The 27,852-nt window shown below is 40.8% G+C and overlaps 1 protein-coding gene across 12 annotated transcripts in view; it reads left to right on the top strand.

Annotated features, from left to right (window-relative positions):
• AOPEP (aminopeptidase O (putative)) overlaps positions 1 to 27,852 on the top strand; it is a 339,093-nt gene that overhangs the window by 37,436 nt on the left and 273,805 nt on the right. For 10 of the 12 annotated variants that reach the window (XR_006608428.1, XM_004777387.3, XM_004777386.3 and 7 more), the window contains exon 3: positions 10,350 to 10,516. The exons of 1 other annotated variant lie outside the window; for it this stretch is intronic. Coding sequence is in view for 10 of the 11 variants with exons in the window: in XM_004777387.3 (XP_004777444.1) it covers positions 10,350 to 10,516 (167 nt within the window). In the remaining variant the exon portion in view is untranslated. Of the gene's footprint in view, positions 1 to 10,349; positions 10,517 to 13,121; positions 13,285 to 27,852 lie in introns of those variants that run through there. One more of the 12 variants, XM_013048339.2, reaches the window with a different exon arrangement.

The following is a 27,852-nucleotide window of genomic DNA, read 5'->3' on the forward strand; positions in this document are numbered from 1 at the left end:
CTACTTGTGATCTCTCTGTCAAATAAATAAATAAAATCTTAAAAAAAAAAAAAAAAGTAAATCTAAGTCTAACCAAAAATAACGCTTATTACAAAAAATAAACTTCAAATCTGGAAAACAGTCACCATCTTTCTACCTTGAAATCCCTTATAAAAGTCAGTAATTTCTTTCTCCCCATTATTATTCCTTTTTTCTGCCTCATTATTCTAGTTCTAAAGTGAAGTGTCTGATCTTATAAAAGCTATCTTTTCCTACTGGGGAAAACTGAACTGAAAAGATCTTTCTTGCCTCTATCATATAGATACTGGATTACAGGTAACATTTAAAAAGGACCACCAAAACAGGACCCCTGGGTGGTCAGCGGACTAAGCTTCTACTTTCACTCAGGTCATGATCTTGGATCCTTGGGATTGAGACCACATTGGGCTCCCTGCTCAGCAGGGAGTCTGCTCTCCACCCCTCTGCCTCTCGGCCTACTTGTGATATCTCTCTCCGTGTCAAACAAATAAATAAATAAAAATCTTAAAAAAGTATTAGAAAGGGGTGCCTGGGTGGCTCAGTGGGTTAAAGCCTCTGCCTTCGGCTCAGGTCATGATCCCAGGGTCCTGGGATCGAGCCCCACATCGGGCTCTCTGCTCAGCAGGGAGCCTGCTTCCTCCTCTCTCTCTCTGCCTGCCTGTCTGCCTACTTGTGATCTCTCTCCGTCAAATAAATAAATAAAATCTTAAAAAAAATTCTTAGAAAAAAAAGGACCACAAAAACAGACACCTATATGATAGTCTGATACAACAGGCTTCTTGGAAAGCCTGTTTACTTCGTGTAGTGTGATTCTTTTCTCTGCCCTCTAAAAATATTTTGAGAACTATTTGAGAACATGGGCAGAGTCAAGAATGTGTTAAGGGGTTGTTGCAAAGCTAGGAAGGGAGAGGACTTAATATTTTGGTTCTAGATCTTCAGTATGCTTAAGAAAAAGCTTTTAGAGGGGCACCTGGGTGGCTCAGTGGGATAAGCCGCTGCCTTCGGCTCAGGTCATGATCCCGGGGTCCTGGGATCGAGTCCCGCATCGGGCTCTCTACTCAGCAGGGAGCCTGCTTCCTCCTCTCTCTCTCTGCCTTCCTCTCTGCTTACTTGTGATCTCTCTCTGTCAAATAAATAAATATATTAAAAAAAAAAAAAAAAAGAAAAAGCTTTTAGAAATGAAAGTCTTTAATTCAAAATTTATGTACTTTTTTCTATTCCACTGAATAATATGTTATTTAAAACCAAAAGCATTCTCCCGTTCCCTTTTCCCTTAGGATCGTTAATAGTTGTGGAACCAGCCCAGTGGTCTAGGGAACCTGGGTTTAAGCTAATGACATCACTGAACATGAGCTGAATGGAGTGGAAATTCAGTTATATATAGGAAACTTATTTTTGAAACTCCACTTACTTGGATCATCATTAAAGATAAGGAAACTGACTAGGAAAATACATTATAATTTAAGGTAATATTAAAAATTTTAAATTCCTTAAATCAGTATGATATTGTTTTGGACAAGGCCAGGATGAAGTTGGCAAAATACTAAAGAAAATCATTTTTCTCTATCATGTTTCTTACTTAGCTGTTGGACCAAGGAAGATGTAGACTTTTGGAGTATTTTTAGTTTGACATCAAAACCATATGTTAAAACATGTCTTTTTTCTTCCCCCATGAAATTAGTTTCATTGTTTAATATCTTACTATAAAGGAAAGTTTGAAAAGAATAAGCAAAGAGATTCTCTTTGGTAGGAGAGTCCAGGTCTAAAAGGAACATTTCTACAGTTAATCCTTTTTTTTCCTTTCCTGCTTCAAGAAACCAACACAAAATTCCTGAGAACTGAAGTGGAAATACACATTAATGCTGTAATATCATTGTAAGATTACAGGAGGAATTGATAATTCCAAACTTGAAGCTGTTTGGAAGAATTCTATTTTAACCTGTTTCTCCCCTTGATTATAGATCTGCCTCTATTTACCAGAATCCCAGGTGAGTCCTAGTAGAAAAGGTAATAATGATGGACAGTCTTAATTTACACAAGTAACCCAAATGACTAACCAACCAAACAGAAAAACCCTGAATAACTAAACATTAACAGAAAATAACAAATCACAATGTTGGAAAGAACCTAGAAAGTGAGCGCCAGGTGACCAGAATACTTATCTGAGCTGTGCTGCCCATTAGCTGTGTGACTTCAGATAAGGCCCTTTATATCTCTGGAGCTTAATTTTCTCATGTGTTAAAAAGAGGTTTCATCTTAGGATCTCCAGATGAGACTTCCAAATGAGAAATACTGTCTTTGCCTTTATAAACAGCTTGCCTGTGTGTGTGTGTGTGTGTGTGTGTGTGTTTTAAAGATTTATTTATTTATTTATTTGGCAGGCACACACACACACACACACCCCACCTCCCCACCCCCCCCCCCACAAGTAGTGGGAGCCAGAGAGGGAGAAGCAGGCTTCCTGCTGAGCAGAGAGCCTGATGTAGGCCTTTGTCCCAGGACCCTGGGATCATGACTTGTGCCGAAGGCAGCCGCTTAAGGACTGAGCCATCCAGGCGCCCCACAGCTTGCCTGTTTTGCACCCAAAACACTTGTGCTGAAAAGTGGTGAATTTCTGACTCAAAGCCACTTCCATTCAGTCTTGTGCATTTCGTACACAAAATCTGAGTCAAAGCAGCATTTTCCTTTGCACTTGCCATATGTCCGGTATGATTGAGAGGGATCCCAGTTTTGGTAATTGTGCCATGAAGGAGAATTTATTAAGGAAGGTGTGTGTGTGTAAAGTTGGGGGGAGAGAGTGAGTCATAGTTGACATTTCCTGCTTTAGTAGCCTGCCTCTTGGTTTTTGTGGCGCAAGAAAGCAAGAGGGTTGCTTGCTTATAACTCAGGTTTAATGAGAACGTGGAGTCTTACTAAAGAACAGGTGCAGGAAGAAGAGATGATAAGGAATTGGAGGAGGCCTGAAGACTTTGTAACCCTGGCCAGTTTTCTAAAAGAATCAGACTCATGGAAATGTCCCATCTGTGGCCTCCTGTCCTCCGGAGACCAGATCAATACTTCATTGTGGGAAAACATCCCAACAGCCACACCATGGCAGCTCGGCTCATCTTATCACCTGCTGCCCGCTTCTCCTAAGGCAGCCCTGTCCCCGGTCACTGAATGGTAGTACCAAATCTCTGAAAATGGGTGGTTTTGTGGAAAGTGGTGGGACCTCAAAGATTTTTTTTTTTTGCAGATTTTATTTATTTGACAGAGATCACAATCAAGCAGAGAATCAGGCAGAGAGAGGGAGGGAAGCAGGCTCCCTGCTGAGCAGAGAGCCGACATACATGGGGCTTGATCCCAGGACCTTGGGACCATGACCTGAGCCGAAGGCAGAAACTTTAACCCACTGAGCCACCCAGGTGCCCCTCAAACATTTTAAAAATTAAGAATAACTCCCTTTTCACACTGACTACAAAAAGACAAATGCGTGTCGTTGTCAACTAAAGAGAAATAATATATATAATGTATGTGTGTGTGTGTATATATATATATATTTAAATATTTTATTTATTTATTTGAGAGAGAGAAAGCATTAGAGGGGAGAGGGTCAGAGGGAGAAGCAGACTCCCCACTGAGCAGGGAGCCCTATTCGGTACTCTGTCCCGGAACTCCAGGATTATGACCTGAGCCAAGGCAGTCACTTAACCAATTGAACCACCCAGGTGACCGCCCAAATAAATACATTTTGGACTAATCCCCTGCAAGTTTTCCTTTATGGATGGCTCCTTAAGAAAATGAGCAAGCATGTGAGAGTTGACTGACCCCTAACCTTGGAAGGTGTATGTTTTAGTCTATTTGGGTTATGATGACAAAGTACCACAAATTTATCTCTTAGTGTTCTGGAGGCTGGAAGTCTAAGATCAGGGTGCTAGTGTGGTCAGGCTATCATGAAAGCCCTCTTCTGGGTTGCAGACTGCTGACTTTTGGCTGCGTCCTTGCGTGGAGGAAGGGGGTAAGGAGCTCTGTTGGGCTTCTTTTATAAGGGTGTCAATCCCCTTTATAAAATCCTTGTCCTCATGTGACCTAAGAACCTCCAAAAGGGTGTGCCTCCTAATCCCAACAGTCAGATGGGCATTAAGATTTCATCATAGGAATCTAAGGGGGACACATTCAGCCATAGCAGCATAGTTAGTGTGTCTCATCCTTGTTTAACCACGGCACGAACACACAAACATGTATGAAGCTGGGGGAGTAGCCATTCTGGCAAGTTCTTCCTCAGTTTAGAAGTTCCATAATGGCAGCAAATCATGATAGGTCTGCTCTCATGCTGTCTTTCGATCTTCTTTCTGATTTTCATTGTCCTTCTCCCCACCCGCCACAACTCCTGTGCCATTTAACTGGACTCCCCAGGGAGCCTTTCACTGGGTGGCTATTCCAGGGCATGTGGGATGAGCCCTGGTGTGAGAGAGTTTTCCTGCTGGAAAGAATTATTGAGTCTGGAAATGAAGTTCTGCGCATTGGAGGCTGGCGCCTTCACATCTGTCCCGTGAGCGTTTTAGCAACATGGCCGAGGTGCAAGGCTGTGTGTGTTGAATAAACACAGCTGCATTTACTTCAGTGATTACACATCCAGATAGCTGCAGAGCATATTTATAAATGTGCATAGATTTTCCTCCCCTCTTGGGGCACACGGTATGGGGAGAGGAAATCAACTCTCTGTAGTTGTCATTTATAGTGGTGGGAGCCATCTTGATTCTTGAATCACCATGTGGCCAGTATGATTTTCATGACTCCCCCCATGTCCCAATTTTTGTCACATGCCCCAAATTACATCACTAGAGTTTTACCCAGTGGTTAAGTTTTCATCTCTTTTTAAAATACACTCATTTGAGATGCCTGGGTAGCTCAGTCCAGTTGAGTCTCTGCCTATGACTCGGGTCATGATCCCTGTGGCCTGGGATGGAGTCCCATATTGGGCTCCTTGCTCAGGAAGGAGCCTGCTTCTCCCTCTGCGTCTGTTCCCCCTGCTTCTGCTCTCTTTCTATCTCTCTCACAAAAAAATAAATAAATAAAACAATAAAAATAAATATATATATAGTCACTTAACTTTACATTGTTTTAGATGTTTGTGCTAGGATGTGTGACATGCATAAGGATATCAGGTTGTAAAAGCTCCAAAGGCTATTGCTTATGAAGTCATTGGTGCTTGGTGTGGGCTCATTGGGAAGGAAGGGGGGAGGCTGCATCTGAGAAAGAAGAAAAGTCCCAAGAATGGAATAGGCTGGAGCACAAAGATAATCTGTGTTTTCAAGAAATTTTGCCTAGGTGATGGTTTTCCCATTTGTGAAAACATTCCAATAAGAAAGCGATTGAGTCTTGTATCAGATGTGGCTGTATTTATAGATGGGGCTTTTACACTTTCAGAGTTACAGCTCTGGAGACCAGAGGGAAGTGTGGTGTCTCTCTCATTTGGATGGGGACCCCCAAATGTGGGGCATCCCTGTGAGATGGGGGCTGGCAGCACAGGCAGTGCAGAATTCTCTGGAAGCACAACAAAGGAGCAAGAGGTTTATTGAATATACTGCGGGGTGAGGCAGGCAAGACCACAAAGGAGAGCCTGTCTGCCAGGAGGTGGTGGTAGTGGTGGAGGGGAGGGGAGGTTGTACTTAAAGGGGGAAGGTGAGCAGGTATGGGGATGTATGGAATTTTCCATTTTGGGGTACCTGTGCCTCATTGTAAAGTAGCCCATTGGTTTGTTAGGGCCTATGTGTATTTTGGGTGGCCTGATGGGTCAGATGGTCACTGTGGGCCCTTTTGCCTTGCTCTACATTCCATTGCTCCAGCCTGTTGCCTAAAAGTGCGTCTGCAGAAAGCAAGAAAGAAAACACATGGATTTTAGCAGCAAGGTTGCCCCAGTAGTGTAAAGAGGAGGTAGCAGAAGAGACTTCTGAGGACAGTGGTGGGGTGGTGGTGGTAGGCAACAGCTTCTTGGGAGCCTGGCCAGGTAACTAATCCCCATGGTGGGAGAATTCAGGTGCCCAGGGACAGTCTGGTAGAAAGAGCCTTTGAGAGGATGCCAGGGGGTGGGGTCAGGACAGAACTCTAGAATGAAATTTCTAGAGCTAGACAGACCACTTAGAGGGGAAAAATTGAGAATTAGAGAGGAAAGGATGGTGATAACATGCTTTTCAAATATCCAGCCAATGGGAGGAATTCCTTCCACACACACACCTGGATTTATGGGTGGCACCCAGACTCAAATCTGCTGGCAATCAATCAATAGTTCATAAACCTCTCATTCCTCAATGTTCTGTGATCGGTCCAATTTCAGACACAGTCCCACTGCTGAATGCTGTACTGTTTGTGCTTTAGAAAAATCATGATCTCTGTGTCCATACAAGTGTCCTCTGCCATAGTGTGTGCACAGAAAGCCCTGTATGTGCAAATTAAATAGGGACTCTTCTTCTCCCTTGTCCCTTCCTATGATCTTGCTTGTCATCTTGACTCTCTGTTTAATTGCTTTGCAATCCCTCTTATCGCCTGAGCCAGAAACCTGAGAAAATTCTGTTATCTACTACTGCATACAAATCACCCCAAACTTAATAGCTTAAAAGAACGAACATTTATTATCTCACGCAGTTTCTGAAGGTTAAGAATCCAGGAACAGTTTAACTGGGTGGTTCTAGAAGGCTCAGGATCTCTTACAAGGTTGCAGTCAGCTATCTGTCAGGGCCACAAGCCTCTCAGGGCTTGACTACAGATCGAAAATTCTTTTCCAGATGCATTTGCATGGTTGTTGACAGCCTCAGGTCCTCACTGCCTGTGGGCGAGAGGTCTCTCTTTCTGCTGCTTGGGCCCCTCCATAGCCTGTTTGAGTACTGTCTTGACATGGCAGCTGGATTCCCCCCAGAGCAAGTGATAGAAGAGCCCCTAAAAAACCAGATTTTTAAATTCTCGGTTCTCAGGAATAACATCTCTTCTGCCACATCTTATTGGTCATATAGACCAACCCTAGTACAGTGTGGGAGGGTACTTTGTAAGGATATGAATACCAGGAGGCAGGGGGCATTGGAGGCCCACTTAGAAGCCAGCTGCCTGAGAGAGGCTTTCCTTCTCCCTCTTCTTCAGCAACTAACTAGGTCCATCTGATTCCTCCTCTGCAGTCTTTCTCAGATGTGACCTCATCTTAAGTCTGATTGTTTCTTCAGAGAACAGGTGTGGAGGCTGATGGGGGAAGCCTTGGGGACCATATACCTAAGGGCACAGACCAAATGCAACTTCATAGGGAGAAGGAGAGCAAACCTCTTGGCAAGCCAGTCTTTTGGGGAGGATTCATTCCCTGTGCGGGGAAGGGGATATCTGTAACATCAGAGTCACCCTATAGAAACCAGGTGCTGAGCACAACAGCAAGAGAGTACAGTTGCTTTCAGACTTGACCTAATCTGGAAATGTTGGGGTTCAGGGCCAACTGCCAAGGAAGAATTCTGGAGACCTCTTTTGTGCAAAAAGGTGGTTTCATTAAAGTACAGTTAAAGGGGCCATCTGGGTGGCACAGTTGGTTAAGTGTCCAACTCTTGGTTTCTGCCCAGGTCTGATTTCGGGGTTGTGGGATCAAGCCCTGTGTCAGGGCTCAGTGTGGAGTCTGCTTGAGTTTCTCTCCCTCTCTATCACCACCCCCCCAGTAAATAAATTAATTTAAAAAAATAAATAAAGCACAGAGACAAAACCCTGGGCAAAAAGGGCTGCACTTGAGTAGTGAGGACCGGCTGATTATATACTTGGAGTTGGGGTTATTAAAGACAAAGGGAAGTTTCCAAAAGGACTTTCATATGCTAGAGAAGACTCACAGGATCCTGGAGGCCTAGCTGGTGTCAAGCTAAGGTTGTTTTTCCCTCTAGCAAAGCATTAACATTAAGACGATTGGGAGTTTCTGGAGGAATGTCATACTCCGCCTGTTTCAAGTATTTGTCAATGGGCTGCAGGTTATAAGGGCACTTAATTTTATCTACATTTCCTTCTGTCTTTGTTCTCCGCATCACTAGGACTTAAGACCATGATATGAGGTCAGCTCCCTTTTTTTGCCTGAAAGTCTTAGGAAATCTCTATCTAGGCAAGGGTCTGCAGCTTCCTTGTAAGTATCACAAATAGTTTAACTCCACAAGTCTACTTAGATCAGAAGTGGCTACTTAGATTGAAAGAAGAGCTCTTGAACTGACGAAAGTTGTGGGATCCATTCTGCTTTAGTGAGAAAGAAAGCCTCGAGTCTTAGCATCTGCCATTGTCAGAAGAAGCAGGAGTTAAACCTGCCATTTGGCCAGTGGGAATACACCCTGTTTCCACTGGGTGAGACCTTCTCTAAGGTGGGCTTCTGGGGAAAAAGCAAAACACTTAATAGGTAGGATTTTCAGAAGTAGGCATATCTTAATTACTTGAGCTGCTACAGCACCCTTCCCATTGGGTGCATCCACCACTCCCAGCCCCATCTGGGAGGAATCAACCCTAGTAGGCTTCCTCATTAGGTTCTTCAACAGCCTGAGGCTGCACGGTTAACCAAGATTAAGTCAATTGACCAAGGCCCCGGGGGACCAAGGTGGGCATTGAGAACTCATTGGTGGGAGATTCAGAGTCTTCTATGAAAATTTGCTTTTGTTCTTAGATTTATCATCTTGGGATCAGAGGGATAGGTTTATGCCTAGAATAGAGGTCTGCTGTTTGCCCCCCATTGCCATTTGACATGTGACTCAGAGAGGTCAAGTCATTTAATAAGTTGGCCAGGACTACAGTCTCCTGAATCTTTCCTTGCCCCATCTTAGACCTGTGAGTTATTATAGCGTGTACACTACTTGGATAGGTAAACTGCAACAGCGTGTTTGCTCTGAGGTCCAATTTCTGCTCTTGTTGTGATCTCTGGATGACAAGGAACCTCATTTCCCAGGATCCCCTGTCTTCTGCTTCCTACTAAGTTTGGCCCTTGTAGGGCAGTGGGAGAAAATTTGAGAGCAGGAGGTATTTCTTCCTCCCTCCCTGTTTCCTTTCGCATCTCCAGAAGTGACTGAGTCTTCTCTGATCCCAGCACCCATTGAACAATCCCTACTGTGACTCTGGCTTCTGTCAGATGACCCCTGCTGCTGCAGCCCCTGCCAGCTCCTTCAACCAGAGGACTCACAGCAGCTACTTACCACTGTGGCTAATCCCTGGGTTGCCTCACTTTTCCCTGTTTGGCTTCTCACCTCTTCTATCACTTAGATCACCTGTCTCCTAAGTTAAATCACCTCTACTTGTTAAGATCCAGACTGGTGTGTCTTTTCTTTACTGGGCCCTGACTGATGAAGTTGGACCAGCATTCTGGATATTTGGATATTTGGGTCATAATGATGCTAATGAAAAAGGAAAATCAGTTTACCCAAGAGAGTTAGTGCTCTGCTCTGTTGATTTACTCTGTAAGTCAGGCAGATATATATAGAAATACTATATCGTATTTCTCATAGTTCCTGAAAAGCAAAAGGTGGAGACATTTTCTTAAGACATTTTCCTGGGGGTCACTCTTGTGCCTTCAACTCTGTGATATCAAAAGAATGGATTCTTTCAATCTCGGATTTTTTCCATTGCTGCCTTCTGACTTAATCACAGAAAGGATCATTCTTGGTATGGGTGGGTTTGTAATTTTTAATTATAGCAGAATGAGACTTAATGTCATACCATTTGGTTTCCTACACTCGCTTTGTAATGGCTCTACACTTGGCCTTTCCATCACAAGCCCCGTTGTTGTGACCTACAGTCCTGTTTATATGCCAACCCCTGTTCTTGGCCTCCACACAAGGATTCCCACAAGGGTTCCATTTGAGATGGTTGTTTCCAAGATTGGGGATATCTGCCCGCCAGCAACTGGACTTGAGACCACCAGCTTGTTTTTCCAAACATTAATATCTCGGTGATCTCCAAACATATTTTATTTTCCAGAATGTTTTCCAAAAGGTTTGTAAGAATGTCTCTAAAACTTTTTTTCTTTTGAAGGTGTAAGGGCCTAAGGGGAAGGACAAGGTTTGTATAAATTTTAAATTGGCAGACTAGTATTTAAAACTTTATCCAAAAAAATATTTTTCCCTTTAAAAAAAACCCCTCTCTTTACATATTTAAGTAATTCATTTGGGAGAAATTACTACTCGACTGTTCACATAGCCAGCCCTTGGCAGTTTCAGTTCAAAATGCATTGAAACCAGTCAGCTATAAAGCTTTAAATGTTTTCTCTTTGAAAGCTCAACTTAACCTTCACTACCATGGTGGTGAGAAAAGTGACAACTCATTTAAAGATTCCCCCGTTTTGTTTCTTTGTCTTTCTTCTGCAGGCCATGTGTTTATACTATAGGATCTCCCATAAACAACAGGGCCCTTTTTCCATGCCAGGAGCCACCCGTTGCCATGTCAACATGGCAGGCTACAGTTCGAGCAGCTGCATCTTTTGTTGTTTTAATGAGTGGGGAAAATTCTGCCAAGCCAACACAGCTTCAGGAAGGTACTGTACATGTGTTCTGTGCTTCTTTCTGTAGTGTGCGCATACTGGACCCAGGGATCTAATACGCAATGTTTTTCTCAACTTTAAAAGAGCTCCTTTATGAGTTGGGTTGAAATGAACATACTAGAAGCATTTTGCCAGAAAAATGGCAGGGGATGGGGAGGGGCACTTGGGAATCGGGACAGGGGATGAGGGGCTCTTCATGCCCGAGTTATCAATGCCTAAATTATTTTAGGGGTTGCTCTTACCTGGTGGTTGGTGGGCCTTAAGTGGGTGGTCCTGGTTGAAGACTTTGGGACAGGCAAGTGTGTCACGGAAACGCCGTTCAATACAGTTCACTTGTCTGTAGTTCAGTATGTGGGGCGCTAGAGCTACTGTTGGCTGGCCTGCTGGAGTTATCCTGCTAAGGCATCTCTTCTGCACACCACTGGCCCATTTGGCTCCTAAGTAAAGGTGTGTAAGAAAGATGGAAGGCGACTGCTAATGCATCGAGGTTTTGTCTTGCTTATGGCAATAATTAACTCTTTCAGTTGAGATCTGGAGCGGGTTAATGCCAGGTAAATTCTTACTGTGTTATTTCTTCATTTAAAATATTGTGTCTTCTCCCACGTACTTATTGTAGAAACTTTAGCATTTATAGAAAAGCAAAAATAATAAAATTATTTTTGAGAAAATGGTTGTTAACATTTTGCTTCCTTTCCTGCCAGTATTTATTTTTATTTTTTAATTTTTTTCCTGCCAGTATTTAAAATCTATATGTATGCTACATGTTACCAACTACATGTTACCATTTCAAAATGTTCATCCTGGCATAGAACAGTTTTATATTCCATTTATTTCATTCTAGTATATCTGAATGTTTTCCACATACTATGTATTTTTCAAAAATATGATTTTATTGTCTGCGTAATAATTTTATTGTATGAGCATATCAGCTTTTATGTGATGTTTCCATATTATTAGATATTTTTATTGTTTCCAGGGTTTTTTCCCCTCTATTTTATTGTATTAAATTCCTGAGAAGATAATTTGTTTAAAATGAGAATTAATGAGTCAAAGAGTTTTGAACACGTTTAAGGGTGTTGGTACATTTTTCAAGTTATTTTCCAGAAAGGTACCAATTTACACTCCTATGAGGGTCCCAGTTACTGAGAGCATCCCGTGTCTGTTGGGCAAGAGAAGGTCTCTCTTTAATTGGATTATTTCGATGATCAGTAGGCCCCACTTGTCCTCCAAGTATTCTTAACCATTGTCATTAACTCTTCACTTCCTTTGCCCATTTTTATTCTGAGGCCTTAGGGAGGCTTTCAAAAGTTTGTTTCATCTTTTAATTTGATTGGCTCTTTAAAAAAATAAAGATCTTGGAGCTTCCAGGTTGCTAAACATGAAGATGCTGGGAGAAAGTGCAGAAGCTCTGAGCCCTTCCCCGCATACCTTCTCCCCACATCTCTTCCCTCTGGCTGCTTCTGAGTTGTCTCTCCACTGTTCATAAAGGCAGTAGAAAAGTGTACTCGTGAATGGTTTCTTTGGGGTTCGTTTCCTTCCAGGGACTCCCCTGGTCACAGACTTACATTAAGTAAATCTATAAGCTAGTTTCATATATAAAAGAATAAAATAAAATAAAGATATTAATCTTTTATGATGTTTGTAGAAAGTATTGTTCCCAGTTTATAGTATACCTTTTAATTTCATATAATGTTTTTGATTTATAGGAGATTTTAATTTTTATGTAGTCAAATCTGTCAAGTTTCTCTTAGAAAGTTTTGCTGCTCTGAGATTCACCATTTTGTTCTGATATTTTTATTTAAGTTTTAGTTTAATTTTTGTAATTTAACTCTTTAATTTGTTAGTAGTTTATTCTGGTCAGTGTTGCAAAATGAGAACTAAACTACCCCCCCCCACACACAGGAAACCAGTTGTTCCAAGATCATTAATTAGATCTTTGCTAACTTGTAATATCTCCTTTTTTTTTTTTTTAAGATTTTATTTATTTATTTGACAGAGATCACAAGTAGGAAATCATAAGTAGGCCCAGAGGCAGGCAGAGAGAGAGAGGAAGGGAAGCAGGCTATCCGCCGAGCAGAGAACCTGATGTGGGGCTCTATCCCAGGACCCTGGGATCATGACCTGAGCCAAAGGCAGAGGTTTTAATCCACTGAGCTACCCAGGTGCCCCTCTCCTTTTTTTAAATTAAGTTTTTTATTTTAATTCCAGTATGGTTAATATATACTGTTACATTAGTTTCAGGTGTACAATCTAGTACAGAATTCAGCAATTCTGTACATTACCCAGTTCTCTTCATAAGTATACTCTTTTGATTTGTGATATCTCCTTTGTCGGAAACTAGATTTATGCATGTACTAGAGTCTTCAGTGAGTGTTAACTTGATTCTCAAAGTCAAGACAAAACAAGACAAGTAATATATATTTTTTTAATTTTTTAAAAAAATAGGTCACAAATACATGGCTCCTTTTTTTTTTTAATAAAGATTTTTATTTATTTATTTGACACAGAGAGAGATCACAAGTAGGCAAAGAGAGAGAGGAGAAGCAGGCTCCCCGCCGAACAAAGAGCCCAATGTGGAGCTGGATCCCAGGACCCTGAGATCATGACCCAAGCTGAAGGCAGAGGCTTAACCTACTGAGCCACCCAGGCACCCCAATAAGTGGCTTCTTTACACATGAGCAAAGGCCAAGAAAATTGCAATAAAGTCTTCTTTTCACTCCTTATTTCCAGCTACCCAGGAACTGCCCCCCAAGGCAATCAAGGTGACCAACTTCTTATGTATATAGTATAGTCTTTCCTTTTTGTTGCACAAATCATCACATGCTATGCACATTGTTTTGTATTTTGCTTCCTTCTTTAGAATAAATTTATCTTATAGCAAATTTCATAACTGAACATAACAAAAAGCTTCCTCATTATTTTTATGACTACAAAGTATTCCATAAATGACTGTTTCACAGTTTAGTTAACCGATAGCTCTTGACTTTGCTCTAAATTAAATAATAAATTTAATGGGCATTTACTTCTCTCATCTTCCCTCACTCACATTCCCCAGTTTTAATTAATACACACAGATATTATCTTTATACTTTTTTTGTCTTCTGTCTTCTCTTCTAGGAATTATAATTACTGTTTTATATTTTCATTCATTTTCAAACCATATTTGTAATAAGTATTTAGACTTTCTTTATTTTTGAGCTCTTAAATTTGAATCAACTCTTACTTGGGAAATGACATATATATGTGTGTGTGTGTGTGTGTGTGTACACACATACACACGTACATATATATTTATATATGTATTTTTAGTGGCGGAAGGGGCAGAAGGAAAGGGGGCAGAAAGAATCCCAAGCAGCCTCCACGCCCAGCATCGAACCCAACATGGGTTTGATCTCACAACTCTGAGACCATGACCTGATCCAAAATCAAGAGTCAGATGCTCAACCAATTGAGGCACCAAGGAACCCCAGTAATTTTTTTCTAGAAGTGTGGATATTTCTGAGCCCTCCCATACTTAGGTTGGCTTTTTATTGTATTCAGTTATGAGCAGTCCTTGGCTAGGTATTCTTAGGACTTTTTTTTCCCCTGCTAAACTGACTCAAACCTTTTCATTATTATCCCTTAGTATTTCTGAGGAAAAATCTGATATCATTTTTTAAAAAATTCTTTGAAAGTAGTCTGATTTTCCTGCCTGGAGACTCACAGATTAAATTTTTTAATTTATGTAATTCAAAACTTCCTAGAATGTAGCTAGTTGTGAGGTACCATTTAAAAAAAATCAAATTTATTAAAGTATGACTTAAATATAATAATGTACACACAGTTTAAGTATTGTTCATGAGGTTTGGCAAATATATACACCTATGTAATTAATCAGCACTCCTATGAAGATGTAGACTATGTTTGGTACCCTGGAAATTGCCCGTGCCTCCGCCATCTGTCCAGTCAAACACTGATCTGAGTTCCCTATCTGTAGATTACTTTTACCTCTTCTATGGGTTCATATAAATGGAGTTATTCCGTTCATATAAATGGAGTTATACTTTTTTGTGTCAGCCTTCTTTGGCTCTATGTGTTTGTGACATGTATCCATATTGTTATAGGTAGCAATAGTTTATTCTCTTTTAAAGAAATTGATGGGGGCATGTAGCAGCCTCAGCATATGACCCTGATTTCAGTGTTGTAAGTTTGAGCCCCACGTTGGGGTAGAGTTTACTTAAAAAAAATTTTTTTAAGAAATTGATGAATAGTTAATATGAATAAACTGCAAGTTTTTTGTTGTTGTTGTTTGTTTTTAATCTGCTCACCTGTTGAGGGAAATTTGCATTATTTTTGGCCATCGCAGAATATATGCTGTGGATATTCATGTATAAGTTTTTTTGTGGATATCGATTTTCATTTCTCTTGGGTAAATACCCAACAGTGCAATCACTGGATCATATATGTATATTTTAACCCTGTAAGTATCTGCCAAACTAGTTCCAAAGCGATCGAATCATTTTTTTATTCCACTAGCAACGTATGAGAGTTTAGCTGCTGTGTGTCCTAGCAAACACTTGGTGTTGTCAGTCCTTTTAATTTTAGCCCTTCAACTGGGTGTAAAATGCTACCTCCTTGTGTTTTAATTGCATTTCTCTGATGGCTAATGATCCTGAGCAACTTTTCATGTACTTATTGTACATTCGTAGATCTTCCTTTAAAAGCATCTCCTCAAGTCACTTATTCATTTGCTTAAAGTGGATTTGTAAGTTGTTCTGTTATTAGATTGTATATACTGTATATATATTGTACTTTATATGCTCTAGATACAAACCCTCTGTTGGATGTGTGTATTGCAAATATGTTCTCCCAGTCTGTATAGTTGGTCTTTTCATTTTTTACTTATACTCTCTACCACTGATTTTCTAGACATTCTGTTCTTTAGTAATTACAGTACAGATTTGTTACTGTAACAGTTTCTTGTAATTCTTCCTCATCTTTTTTATCATGTTGCTTTGTTGTCTTTTGATCTTACTCTGTTACACTGTCTCAGCCTGATGTCTTCTCATGGCTTTTTTCTGTTTTTTCATAGAAGACATGTCTTCTTGTATGATAATGGGAATGCTAGTTTCCTAAGATCATTTTCATTTCTGTAGTAAATTGATTTCTGAGGCTTGTTCTTCCTCTGAGTTCTTAGAACAATGTTTTCTTTCTTTTTTTTTTTAAAGATTTTATTTATTTATTTGACAGACAGAGATCACAAGTAGGCAGAGAGAGAGGAGGAAGCAGGCTCCCTGCTGAGCAGAGAGCCCGATGCGGGGCTGGCTCCCAGGACCTTGGGATCATGACCTGAGCCGAAGGCAGAGGCTTTAACCCACTGAGCCACCCAGGCACCCCAGAACAATGTTTTTTTTTAACCTTTAAGCATTTTTTCTTAAAGTGCTCATGCCTTGCCTCTTTGGTATGTACCAACAGACAGGAGAAAGTACATGGATTTCCCTTCATTCCGGTCACTGTCCACTTGTGTGCGGCCTGAAGCCCTCTCTCTGTTCATCACATGCAAGGCTACTGAAGTGCATGGCTCCTTTATCCAGGCTCTGGCATCTCCTTGCCAGTTGTCTAATGAAGTTCTGCTGGGCTCCCATAGGATCTTTTTCTACCCTCCCTATTAGGTTTCATGACATGCTTACTTCACTGAGTACATCAAACACTACAGTCTCAAACAGGCACTGATACCCAGACTCTGCCATCAGACTCCATTGCTGTTACTGTGATTTACTTGTGATGACTGCATCTCCCAGGATGCTGTGTGGCTCTCCCTACCCCCACCCCACCAAGGCTACATACTTCCTCATTCATGATTTGGCCCTGCAGTTATGAAGTAAAGGTTTAGCAAAGTTGAGCATTATTTATCTTTTTGGTGTGTGTGTGGGGGGGATATCTCCAGATTCACCGGAGTTCACTTAAATTATTTGTATCAGAATGATATTTTAGAAAGTATAAATATAAGACTAGGCATAAACTCTTGTATATTATATGTGTAATATTACATATTATAATAATATTATATAATAACTCCTATACATCTCTAAAGCCAAAATAAAATATAAATTAAACATAGACCAAACTATTAAATCAATAAAATTCAAATAAGCAACTCAGTTTTAATGGAGAGATGAATATTTTGCTGCGATAAAATTGTCCCTCACGATATGAATGTAGTGCTGACAGCTTCATGAAGGTTCTTTTGAGATTATTGTGCCTCTTCTACCCTGAGCCACATTATGATCTTTTTCTCCACCACTTTTCTTTCATGTGTTGTCAAGCTTTTGTTTACACGGCATACTGTGATGTCATCTAGCCTTTACTCACCAAAACGACATCCTTATGTTCTTTTCTCATTATCTCAATAGTTAAAGCAGCACTGCATGTCCCTGTGCAGTCATATGCACTAATGCAGATGTGAACTCTGAAATTTGGTAGTACCCGGTTATATCTGCATGATCCAACCTCCTTGCGAAATCTGGCCCACTGTCTGTTTTTGTAAATAAAGTTTTATTGGAACATGGCCATTGCCTATGGCTGCTTTCATGCTGCTGTGGCAGAGCTGAACCATAGCAATAAAGACTGTATGGCCTGCAAAGTCTAAAATATTTATTAATTAGCCTTTTACAGAAAAAAAACCTTCTGACTCCTTTGATATCTGTCATTGTCTGTCTCTTTGAAGATTATAAAAAAAAAAAAAAGAATTGACATTAAAATTTCCATGGAAAATGTTCATACTTGCAGGAATATGTCTGTGGATCTCTTTCAGAATTAGCAATTCAGGGCAGAGTTGTAACAAAGCAGATGCTAAATTGTGATTTGCTTACGTTCATACTACTTAAATTTATGCGATAGCATGGGCTTCCATTCATACTACTGACACTTATGCAATATGGAGCAGACTTTACCAATTTAAGTGGAGGGAGGATTGAGCTAGATGAGGAAAAAACTCTGTGCCTAATATTGCAGTTCCCCTGCAGTCCACAGCTGGGGTTTTTCAAAGGACAACCAGGAAAGAGTACTAACAGAGCTCTTTGCCAGACCCAAAATGGCTGTCCTGAGGATGGAATAATGTCTCCAAATGTCTCTGCACTCCTTAGAGAAAAAGGGTATGTGGCTACAAGATGATACTACTTCCTTTCCAAGTTATGTTTTCTAGATTGTAGATTGGTCTCCTAGGACCTCCACTCTGTTGTGCACAATGCCCTTCAAAACGATGAGCTCTCCTTTAAAACTCTAGCGGAAAACCCAACCCACAAGTCACAGTTTCCATCACAATGACACATCAACATGATTAGCACATTTGCCAGGCCCCAGCTGATTTCTCGGAAGAAGCAAAGCACCTGGGAGCAGCATAATGTGATGAAGCAGATACTAGTGACAGAAATGACAGCAGCCCTTGGGCAGGGGACAAAAATCAGAAGACGGACCTCTGAGTCCTTGCTACATGGGGGAAATCCTTCCTCCTAGCTGTTTATAAAAAGAAGGCTGATGGTTTAGATTGTAGCTTGATGACCATCATAAGAATTTTATTAGCTCAGAAGTCACCCACCTTTTTTTCAAGAAGGCTACGTCAAAGCTATAGATTTAGATTGACTTGTTTGGTTCCTTTATTATTTAACTTCCTTAGCATAATTGAATTTGGGCAGGCAGAAATGTTAGCCTGTGTGTTGTCCTCAGCCTCTATTCCCTGCCGAAATATAGCTCAACTATTAAGCACAGAGACCCCATGCCCAAAAAAGTACTCTGTATGTAATAGGTGCTTGATACTTGGTTGAATAAATGTGTTCTGAATGATCGGGTAGAAGTAATATGTTCATGGAAGGAGCATTTAGAAGCACTACTGAGGGGCGCCTGGGTGGCTCAGTAGGTTAAAGCCTCTGCCTTCGGCTCAGGTCATGATCTCAGGGTCCTGGGATCGAGCCCCGCATCGGGGAGCCTGCTTCCTCCTCTCTCTCTCTGTCTACTTGAGATCTCTGCCTATCAAATAAATAAATAAAATCTAAAAAAAAAAAAGAAAAAAGAAGAAGCACTACTGAATAGTAACAGAAATGATTTGGGGGTCATTTCTGTAGTTAGGCTTCTGCTTAGAGTTTATACCTTTTCTCTATGCTTAATAAATAGATTTTAAGAGAAAAAACTGCAGACTACATTCCTGTTTTTCCCCTGTTTGGCAATTCTTTTGTTTAGTTTTTTTTTTTTTTTCAGGGTCTAATTTAGTATATTCCTACTTCCTAGAAAAATAAAACATTCCACTTGTTTTTCATGGAAAGCCTCAAGTAAATAAAACTAACTTAAGCTCCTTATAAATGTAAGAAAAGAAGCATATGAACAAGTGAAAGGTGGTAAAAACTATATGTGCCCTCACAAAGTATCTGATTTCATTTTTGTGCAAAAGTAAGAGACTGTAGACATTACTTCATCCTGGGCAAAATCTACTCTGGCCTGCCCAAGACTAACTCTGACATTCTCTCTCTTGACTCTGTGTGGGAAATTCCAGGAAAAAGCCAAGATTTCAAGGTCCAGACCCTCCTGTGTGCAATTGAAAGCCAACTTTCTTCCCTTTTAATGGTTCAAAATGAGCAATACTATTTAGACTGCTCCCACAGTATGCGAGCAGGAATTACGTAGAAGGAAATGGTAAAGTAAAAGACATTTAGGAATGGTTATGATTAAGAGTTTTCACCACAAAGAGAGAATGCAAAGTAGAAAAAGCTTCTTGTTTCTAGAACTGAGGAAACTTTATTCTGGGCACATACATTATATTTCATGGGGTAGGAGTATGGAGTGAATGCATTCATCTTTTCTCTTTAGAAAGTTACTGGTGATTGAGACAGTGTTCTGCTCTGTTAACCTCCCTCATGAAGTCTCACATCAGGCCCTGGCACTTTCCAAATCTTTGTCAGTTTGTGATTTGCCTTTGACTAGTTCTTTCTTGCCCTCCTCCTGTTGCACTTAACCATATTTGCCATCCAGGAAGGTCATCATGATTTCTTTTGGATAATGATGATTCTGGCAGGCATGTTCCACTTCTTTTTGCTATGGGTTTTTGTCTTGGGCTTGGCATTCATGGATTTTCTCCTGTGAGCGAAGTTCGAAAGTGTACCTGTGACCATCTAGAGCAGTAGGATTTGGTGTCTGGTTTGTTGACCTACTTGATACTTAAGATTAAGGGGAACCAAGTAATTTGTGTCACAGGTCAGAATGGTGCGTAAAATTTGGAAGAACAATTTCGGAGCTGCATATTCCTTTAGGGATTCATTAGCCACGAGGGAAAACCTCCAAATTTATGGAGGTGCTTGAGCTCTCAGCTCGGTAGGTGGCGCTCTTTTACCTGGTTCACAAGAACGATCTTGAAGGTCATTCTCTTCTGGGTCTCCTGTGCCGCAGGCGGTACCATGTTCAGGAAAGCTGAAGCCCTGCTGGGTGGCATCGGTGCTTGAGAAGCGGTGGCATGACCTGGCACATGGCCTCGGTTAGGCAGTCCCGGCGCATACCAGTCCAGAGCATTCTTACTGTCTCCTTTGTTCTGGTGCCAGTTCCCGCCCTTGAGTAACAGCAGAGAAGAGCTAACGAAAGAGTCACGCCATGGGTATTCAAGAGGGTGGCACTAACTCATAAAACCAGAACGTGTTGACACAGCAACTACAGAATAGTGAAAGAGAAAAGACTGGGGTTTGCTGAAAGACCCGAGTCACTGGGCTAGGAAGCCAAGGGAAGAAGAGCAACCCAAACTGGGACCTTGACCTCTTTTTTGTGTGTCTGTTATTACAAGAAATACATAAGATGTATAAAACATGCACATTGTGAATGGTGCGACTATCTACATTCACTTATTAATACACATTTTCTTATATACATATGTTCCTGTACATATTAAGCATCTTGAATTTGTGATACAAAGATATGCCAGAATCATAAAATAGCTTGTTGTATGGAATGGTTTGGGCTGCAAACTCTGAAGTTAAGAAGAGTGGCGAGAGAAGGATTCAGTGATGAGGTAGGAAACAAGCAATGACTACAGAAGGATTGAGGAAAGAAATCTGATATGTTAAGTAAAAGCATGTATCAATTCGATGTTTCCAAATGCTTCATGTTATTTGTCTAACCTACAGTGCAAGAGTTTAAAAGATAAAGTGAATGCTTTTAGTAGGAAGAATTTAAGAGCCTGTCTTAATTTTCAGTGAAAACAATAACTCTTTACATACAGAAAATTATGTGAGATGTTTAACTTTGCAAAGATAAATAATCTGCTTTTGCCCCTGTAGAAGCAGAACGGTTATGGGTGCTGTGGCTATACTTTTGCAATGTGTTTTGTGAGTATTTCCAAGACTCCCCTAGAAACAGGACAGTGACTTAACCATCATTTTGTCTTTACTTTATTATTCGTAAATAGTTTGTATATATATATTAATTTTTTTCTTTTCATAAGAATGATACTCCCAAATAATTGGGAAGGTTTTTCACAGAAAGTTTTTTCTTTTTTTGGCAGAAAAGTTCTCTCTCCCAACCGTGGACTGATTCCATCATGTTCTTCCTTTTTTCCTCTTCAGTCTTCCTCCCTTAGAAGATAGAATCTTCAAAAATATTCATAGGGCAGGTTTGTTTTTTTTTTTAAACGTGATACATAAGAAAATAATTAAGGTAATTGTTTTAACACTGTCTGGTAAGAAGAATTTTTCAGAGCTAAATTTTAAACTGCCTCTTGTGATTGGAAAAGTAACCCATTTCAAATCCTTAACCTACCCTACAAAAAATACAGTGATCTTGTGTTTTTTCTGAAGAAAAGTACAGGCCCGTTTTGGTCAGGAACATGTCTATTTGGATCTTGTAGCAGCTGTTACTGTGATTATAAGAACAATCCTTGATACGAAGTATCTCTGTCTTTCTAGTGAGGCGATCAGAGTATAAGAATTTTCCACCCTAAATAAGTTCCAATTTGAGAAGGTGGTGTAGGGGTATTCAGGAACTTTCTGAGGCCCAGAAGGGAGGCGAGATGGGTGGCTGCTCAAGCCTGTTGGGTTAGGGAGTGCCACTTCCTCTAGGCCCCTTCCTACCTCCCCCCTCCCTGTTAGTCTTGCTAATGAATCCCGCCTGGCCGTGAAATCATCCTGTGGTGTGATGGGCTTCTGGCCTTTGCAGAGGAAAAACTCTGGGTTAATTCAAGTACAGCGTGTTCTCTTTGTTTTGCAGCTGGTGTAGCAAGGGAGTCTAGGGCAAGTGGATTGAATCAAAAAGGAAAATGAAGGCATTCACTGTCTATTTCATCGAGAATGGCTCATTTAAAGTAAACACCATTTAAATAGTCTCCAAATGGCCCATTCTATATGAAGTCATACAGGATGCCCCCTTTGGGCCGTCATTCTCCTTTAAATGGATCGCTTTGTGTGCACTGCGTTTTAATGCCATTCAACCTTAAACCCCATATGTGGGCCTCATCAGGCCACAGGCTTCAGTGCACATGTGGCAGCCATACCTTCAACATTCTTTGTCTCTGCCTCCAGACAGTCAGCCCAAGCAACAGGGGGAAGGGAGTTGTAAAGACAACAGCAGTTAACATTTCTTCAACACTTATTATGTACCAATTACTGTGTCTAGTGATTTCTCCGTATATTATCTAATTTAATCCTCACATAATCCTAGGGGGCGGGTACTACGATGATTCCCTTGTTACAGGTGAGGGAATTGATGCATAGAGGGATTAAGCAGTGTGACTGGTAAGTGTGGCTTTAGGAATTGAACCCCAGCAGTCAGATTCCAGAGCTGGAGCTCAATCAATGGACACATTCAGAAGAAATAAGCTCTCATCAATTCTTTTCTCAGGGTAGGCTTATCCCAAACAATAGCTAATCCAGAAATTATTTCTCTTTGTCTTTGGAATGCATGCTCTGCTTTCTGCAGGCAGAAGTTCTACCTTGTTACTTGCCCTTTTCGCAGTTGGGTTTGAGGATGAGATCAGGTATTCCTTGAGCGCCTAGCTCTCTGTGGCAGTGGGCAGTCTTCATACAAGATTGGGCTCAGTGGAATAATCCATCAACAGACAACCAAATGAGGCTTTCCTACCAGACATGCCCTCATAGTAAGAAACTAGTAAAAACCTCCCCCAGAGAACTGGAAGCATTCAGTTGTCACAGCAGTGGCTCCAAACGTTCACCCAGGGTTGGGCAAAAAGCCCAGGGCTGGACAGCTTTAGGGAACTTCTGTGAAGGGTCCAAATAGGGTCTCTGGGAAGTGTGGTCCTGGCCAGTTCCTTTTTGCCCTTCCCCCCCATTGATCCGCCCCTGTTTAACTGGTACTTGGTAACCTAGAAAACCTTTTTTTTTTTTTTGCTGTGAAAGCCTGAAGTCTGAAACAGTTTATTCCACTTGAGCTCTACTAAGTAGAGGAGCTTCGAGAATCTTAAAAAATAAAAAATCTTGAGGGTGGTATAGAAGAAAATCATCTTGAACATTTAAAATACGGGTTTGGGTGATGTTTTCCATACGTGCCCCCCACCCCCATCCTTTTCTTTCCATTGCTTAACTTCAGAGAAGACGACAAGGGAACAATGGGAGCTCTGAAATATTTTTGCTGGACCTAACTGAGGTTCTGCTACCACTTTTGCTATCTTACTCCCAAACTTCAGGTCATTTAAGGTTTCTGCCTTGAAAAGAAAAGAGAATAGAGGAGAAGAGAAAATTAATGTCATTTCTCTCCCCTGCTACATTTCTTTATGGCGTCGTCGTCGTCTTCTTTTTTTTAAAAAAAGATTTTATTTATTTATTTGACAGAGAGAGACACAGTAAGTGAGGAAACACAAGCAGGGGGAGTAGGAGAGGGAGAAGCAGGCTTCCCGCTGAGCAGGGAGCCTGAATGCTGGGATCATGCCCAGAACCCTGGGATCATGACCTGAGCCGAAGGCAGAAGTTTAACAACTGAGCCTCCCAGGTGCCCCTCTTTATGGCTTCTAATGCCCTCCCCACATCCCCTCTAGGATACAGATATTCTGATAAAGGCCCTGGGACAGGATGTGATTTGGGCACTCTCTGTGACCTTGTGCAGGCATCTAACAGATACACCTTATTCCATTAGCATTGTCCTCTCTGGAAAGCAGTTCTGGTTCCTGCTGTTTCCACAAATCTCTTCTTGCCCATGTGCCAGATGTACGGTACCAGAACCGGAGGGACAGCAAAAATCAGATCAACACTTTTGATGCAAATTGTAGGGAGAAAGCCTACTGTGTACACAGTTTCATTCTTTTCCCTCCCGGCTTTATTGAGATATAATTGACATATAGCATTGTTTAGGGAATACAGTGTCATGATCTGATGTGTGTATATGTTGCAAAATGATTAGCACAATAAAGTTGGTTAACACATCCATCACCTCATTTAATTATAATTTCTTTGTTTTGTTTTAAGAATTTTTAAGATCTACTTTCTTAGCAACTTGTAAATACATGATACAGTATTATTAACTAGAGTCACCTGGCAGTATATTACATCCCCAGAACTTATTTATCATATAACTGGAAGTCTGTACCCTTTGACCCCCTTCACCCATTTCTCTGCCACATCCTCTACCCCCCAACTGCTGTCAGTCACCAGTAATCTGTTTCTATGAGTTTGATGGGTTTTTTAGATTCCACAAATATGTGAGATCATTCACTATTTGTATCTCTCTGTCTGACATATTTCACTTAGCATAATGCCTTCAGTGTCCTTCCATGTTGTCCAAATGGCAGGATTTCCTTTGCTTTTTCTTTTTAAAGATTTTATTTATTTATTTGTCAGAGAGAGAGAGAGCGTGAGCACAGGCAGATAGAGTAGCAGGCAGAGGGAGAAGCAAGCTCCCTGCCAAGCAAGGAGCCCGATGTGGGAGTTGATTCCAGAACGCTGGGATCATAACCTGAGCAGAAGACAGCAGCTTAACCAACTGAGCCACCCAGGCATCCCAGGATTTCCTTTCATTATGGCTGAGTAGTATTTCATTGTGCATATATACTGCACTTTCTTTATCCATTCTTCTGCTGATGGACATGTAGGTTGTTTCCATGTCTTGGCCATTGTGAATAATATTGCAGTGAGCATAAGAATGTCGAAATCGCTTTGAGAGAGTGATTTCATTTCCTTCGGGTGTATACCCAGAAGAGTCATTGGTGGATCATATGGTAGTTTTATTTTTAATTTTTTGAGGAACTTTTGTACTGTTTTCCATAGTGGCTGTACCAGTTTACATTCCTAACAACAGTGCACAAGGGTTCCTTTGCTCCACATTCTCACCAGCACTTGTTTCTTGTCTTTTTGATACCAGCCATTCTGACAGGTGGGAGGCAGATCTCATTGTGGTTTTGATTTGCATTTCCCTGATATAATAAGTGATATTGAGCACCCTTTCATGTACCTGTTGGCAATTTGAATATCTCCTTTGGTAAACTATTCAGGTTCTTTACTCATTTTTAATCGTATCTTTTGCTATTGAGCTGTATGAGTTCTTTATATATTTTGGATATTAATTCCATATCAGATACGTGGTTTACAAATATTTTCTCCCATTCTGTAGGTTGCCCTTTCATTTTTTTAAAAAAAGATTTTATTTATTTATTTGACAGACAGAGATCACAAGTAGGCAGAGAAGCAGGCAGAGAGAGGGGGAGAAGCAGGCTCCCTGCTGAGCAGAGTGCCTGACGTGGGGCTCGATCCCAGGACCCCGAGACCATGATCTGAACTGCAGGCAGAGGCTTAACCCCCTGAGCCACCCAGGCGCCCCACCAGTGTTTTATTCTTTAAAGCGTTTTTTTTAATAGGCTGTTGTTTGTTACTTATCTCTAAATTGTCTCTTTCTTCTTAGGTATATTTTATCATTTTCATATTACCTCAGGACCAAAAATATTATTCTTTTTTTCTTAAGGTGAATTTAAGAAATTAATTTCTTAAGATGTACTTAAGAAATTAATTGACTGATTATTGTAATATTTTTATACTAGAAAGGCATATGTTCAAAGAGTCAGTTCTGTTGGGTTTATTTTAATTTAATTTAATTTAATTTTTAAAAAGATTTTATTTATTTACTTGAGAGAGAGATTGGGAGAGAGCGCAAGCAGGGAGGAATGGCAGGCAGACAGGGAGAGGGAGAAACAGGCTCCCTGCTGAGCAGGGAGCCAGATGCGGGGCTTGATCCCAGGACCCTCAGATCATGACCTGAGCCAAAGGCAGATGCTTAACCCACTAAATCACCCAGGAGCCCCAGTTCTATTGGGTTTATTATACTTCTCCCCAAAATAGCAGTCTTCAGTACCTCTATTGTATTTCTTCTGTTTCAGAAGTAACCACTTTTACCTGTTTTATTTAGCTAATTATCTGGTGTATATGTCCATGTTGTTCAGTAAGATGCATGATGTTTGCATCATGCAAGTAAGTAAGATGTTTGGGGATGATAAGGATTTAGCTCTCTCCACCCTACCATCACACACATACCCCTTCCCCAAATCCCATCATCCTGATATAATTAATATCATAACCTTGATTAGATCAGTATTCTTTATATTATTGTATCTATGCTGTTAACAGTTGAGTCTTGTACAACTTTGATTACATTATTATTTCTGTACATGTTCTTTTTTCATGGGGGCTACTCATTGTGTTATTATTTGTTTTTCCTATTTGCGTGGTTTTCTAAGTATTTACCAACCCCAGAGGCTTTGACAGTTGTTTAAATCTGCTAAGATGCTCAAATATATCAAGTTTTCTATCAGTTTGCTCCTCCTAAAAAAAAAAAAAAAAAAAATTGCTCCTCCTGAAGCAGCCTCTCCCCAGGCTCTGGAAGGTGCTCTGAAGAGCAGGGTTGCCCTCTCTGCTGGGCTGTAGCTGGCTCCTGGGATCTCACTTCTCCATTATTCTACAGGTTCCCTTTGCTTCTCTCCTGTGTTGGCTTGTTCGCCTTCCTCTTGGTTTACTATATCTTTTTGAAGCATATTTTACATACTTAAGTAGCTTCCAGAGAATAGAATACGTGGGAGGTGAATTTTTGTGAAACTGCATGTCTGAAAGTGTCCTTATTATATGTGATTTTTTTTTTCCTCTTTCTGGAAGCTTGTGGAATCTTGTCTTTGTCCCTAGGGTTCCAAATTTCATAACAATATATCTCGATGTGGATTGATTTGTATCCAGTGTCCTGGGTGTTATATGCCCTTATGAAGTTGGAAGCTCGTGGCCCCTTAATTTGGGGGAATTTTTCTCAATTTTTTTAACTGATGCTTTTCCCCCTTCTATTTTCTCTGTTGTCTTTTTCTAGTACTTCTATTACTTGGATATTGGACCTGCTGAGCTTTTCTACTTTTCCCTCTTTTTTTTCTTTCTTTTGCTCTACTTTCTGGGAGACTGCTCCAACTTTATATTCCATCTCACACCTTTATTGAGTTTTTCTTTTCTTCTGTCACGTGTTTCATTCTCTTTACTTTGGAATGCTCCTTTTGTAAATTATACTGTTTTTATTTCAGCACGGCAATATTCAGTTCCTACTGGGTATGTGTTGTGGTGTTCTCTGAAATTTTCTTCTCCTTACGTGACCAGTGACCTTTAACTTGCTTGTTTCTGTTTGTTTTGGTCTCTCAGTGTCACAGCAGCGGCTTTCTAGAGGTCCTGGAAGTGCTTGATTTGTCTGTAGGCAATTAGGAACGGGACTAAAATGCTGATGGGAAGCTCTGAGTGCTTGTGTAGGGCTTCTCAGCTGTGAGTTTCACCTTAGGCTGATCATAGGACACCTCGGAAGTGAGTCTCCTTAGTTGTCTTCTCGTGGACTATTTAGCGTTTTTTTTGTTCCTCTGCCTGGAGGGTAAAAGCCTGATTGCCTGCTTTCAGGGAACCAAATAAGACTAGATGGCTGGTGGTCTCAGCATCTGATATGCATATGTTCATCGAATCCCATTCATTTGCCGTCAATTGTGCTGTTTTCCCCCCTCCTCCCCCTCGCACCGCCCCTAATCTGGAGGCCCTCTCTCTTACTCTCTTTAGAAAGTGAGTCTCCAGTTATTTGCTGGGGTTTTGGGGGATGGGGAAATAGGCCACATTAGCGGTAGAGATTACTTAAAAATAAAAATAATTTTAAGAATCCATTTACTATCCTTTAATTGGGTTTGGGGAAGAAGCAAGCATAGCCTCATGTGTGCAGTCTTCCATTTGTACCTGAAAGCCTCACCATTGCTGTTTAGTTACTGATGCCCAAGTGACTGAAGCTTTTAAAAGGGAAATTCAGTGGCCCATGGTAAACGCTCCAAAATAATCCTTCAGAGAAGGAATGACCAGACCACAGCGCTTTGAGTAAGAGAA

This window comes from Mustela putorius, unplaced genomic scaffold (assembly GCF_011764305.1).
Source record: "Mustela putorius furo isolate JIRA1106 unplaced genomic scaffold, ASM1176430v1.1 tig00000876_pilon_pilon_pilon, whole genome shotgun sequence".
NCBI lineage: Eukaryota > Metazoa > Chordata > Mammalia > Carnivora > Mustelidae > Mustela > Mustela putorius.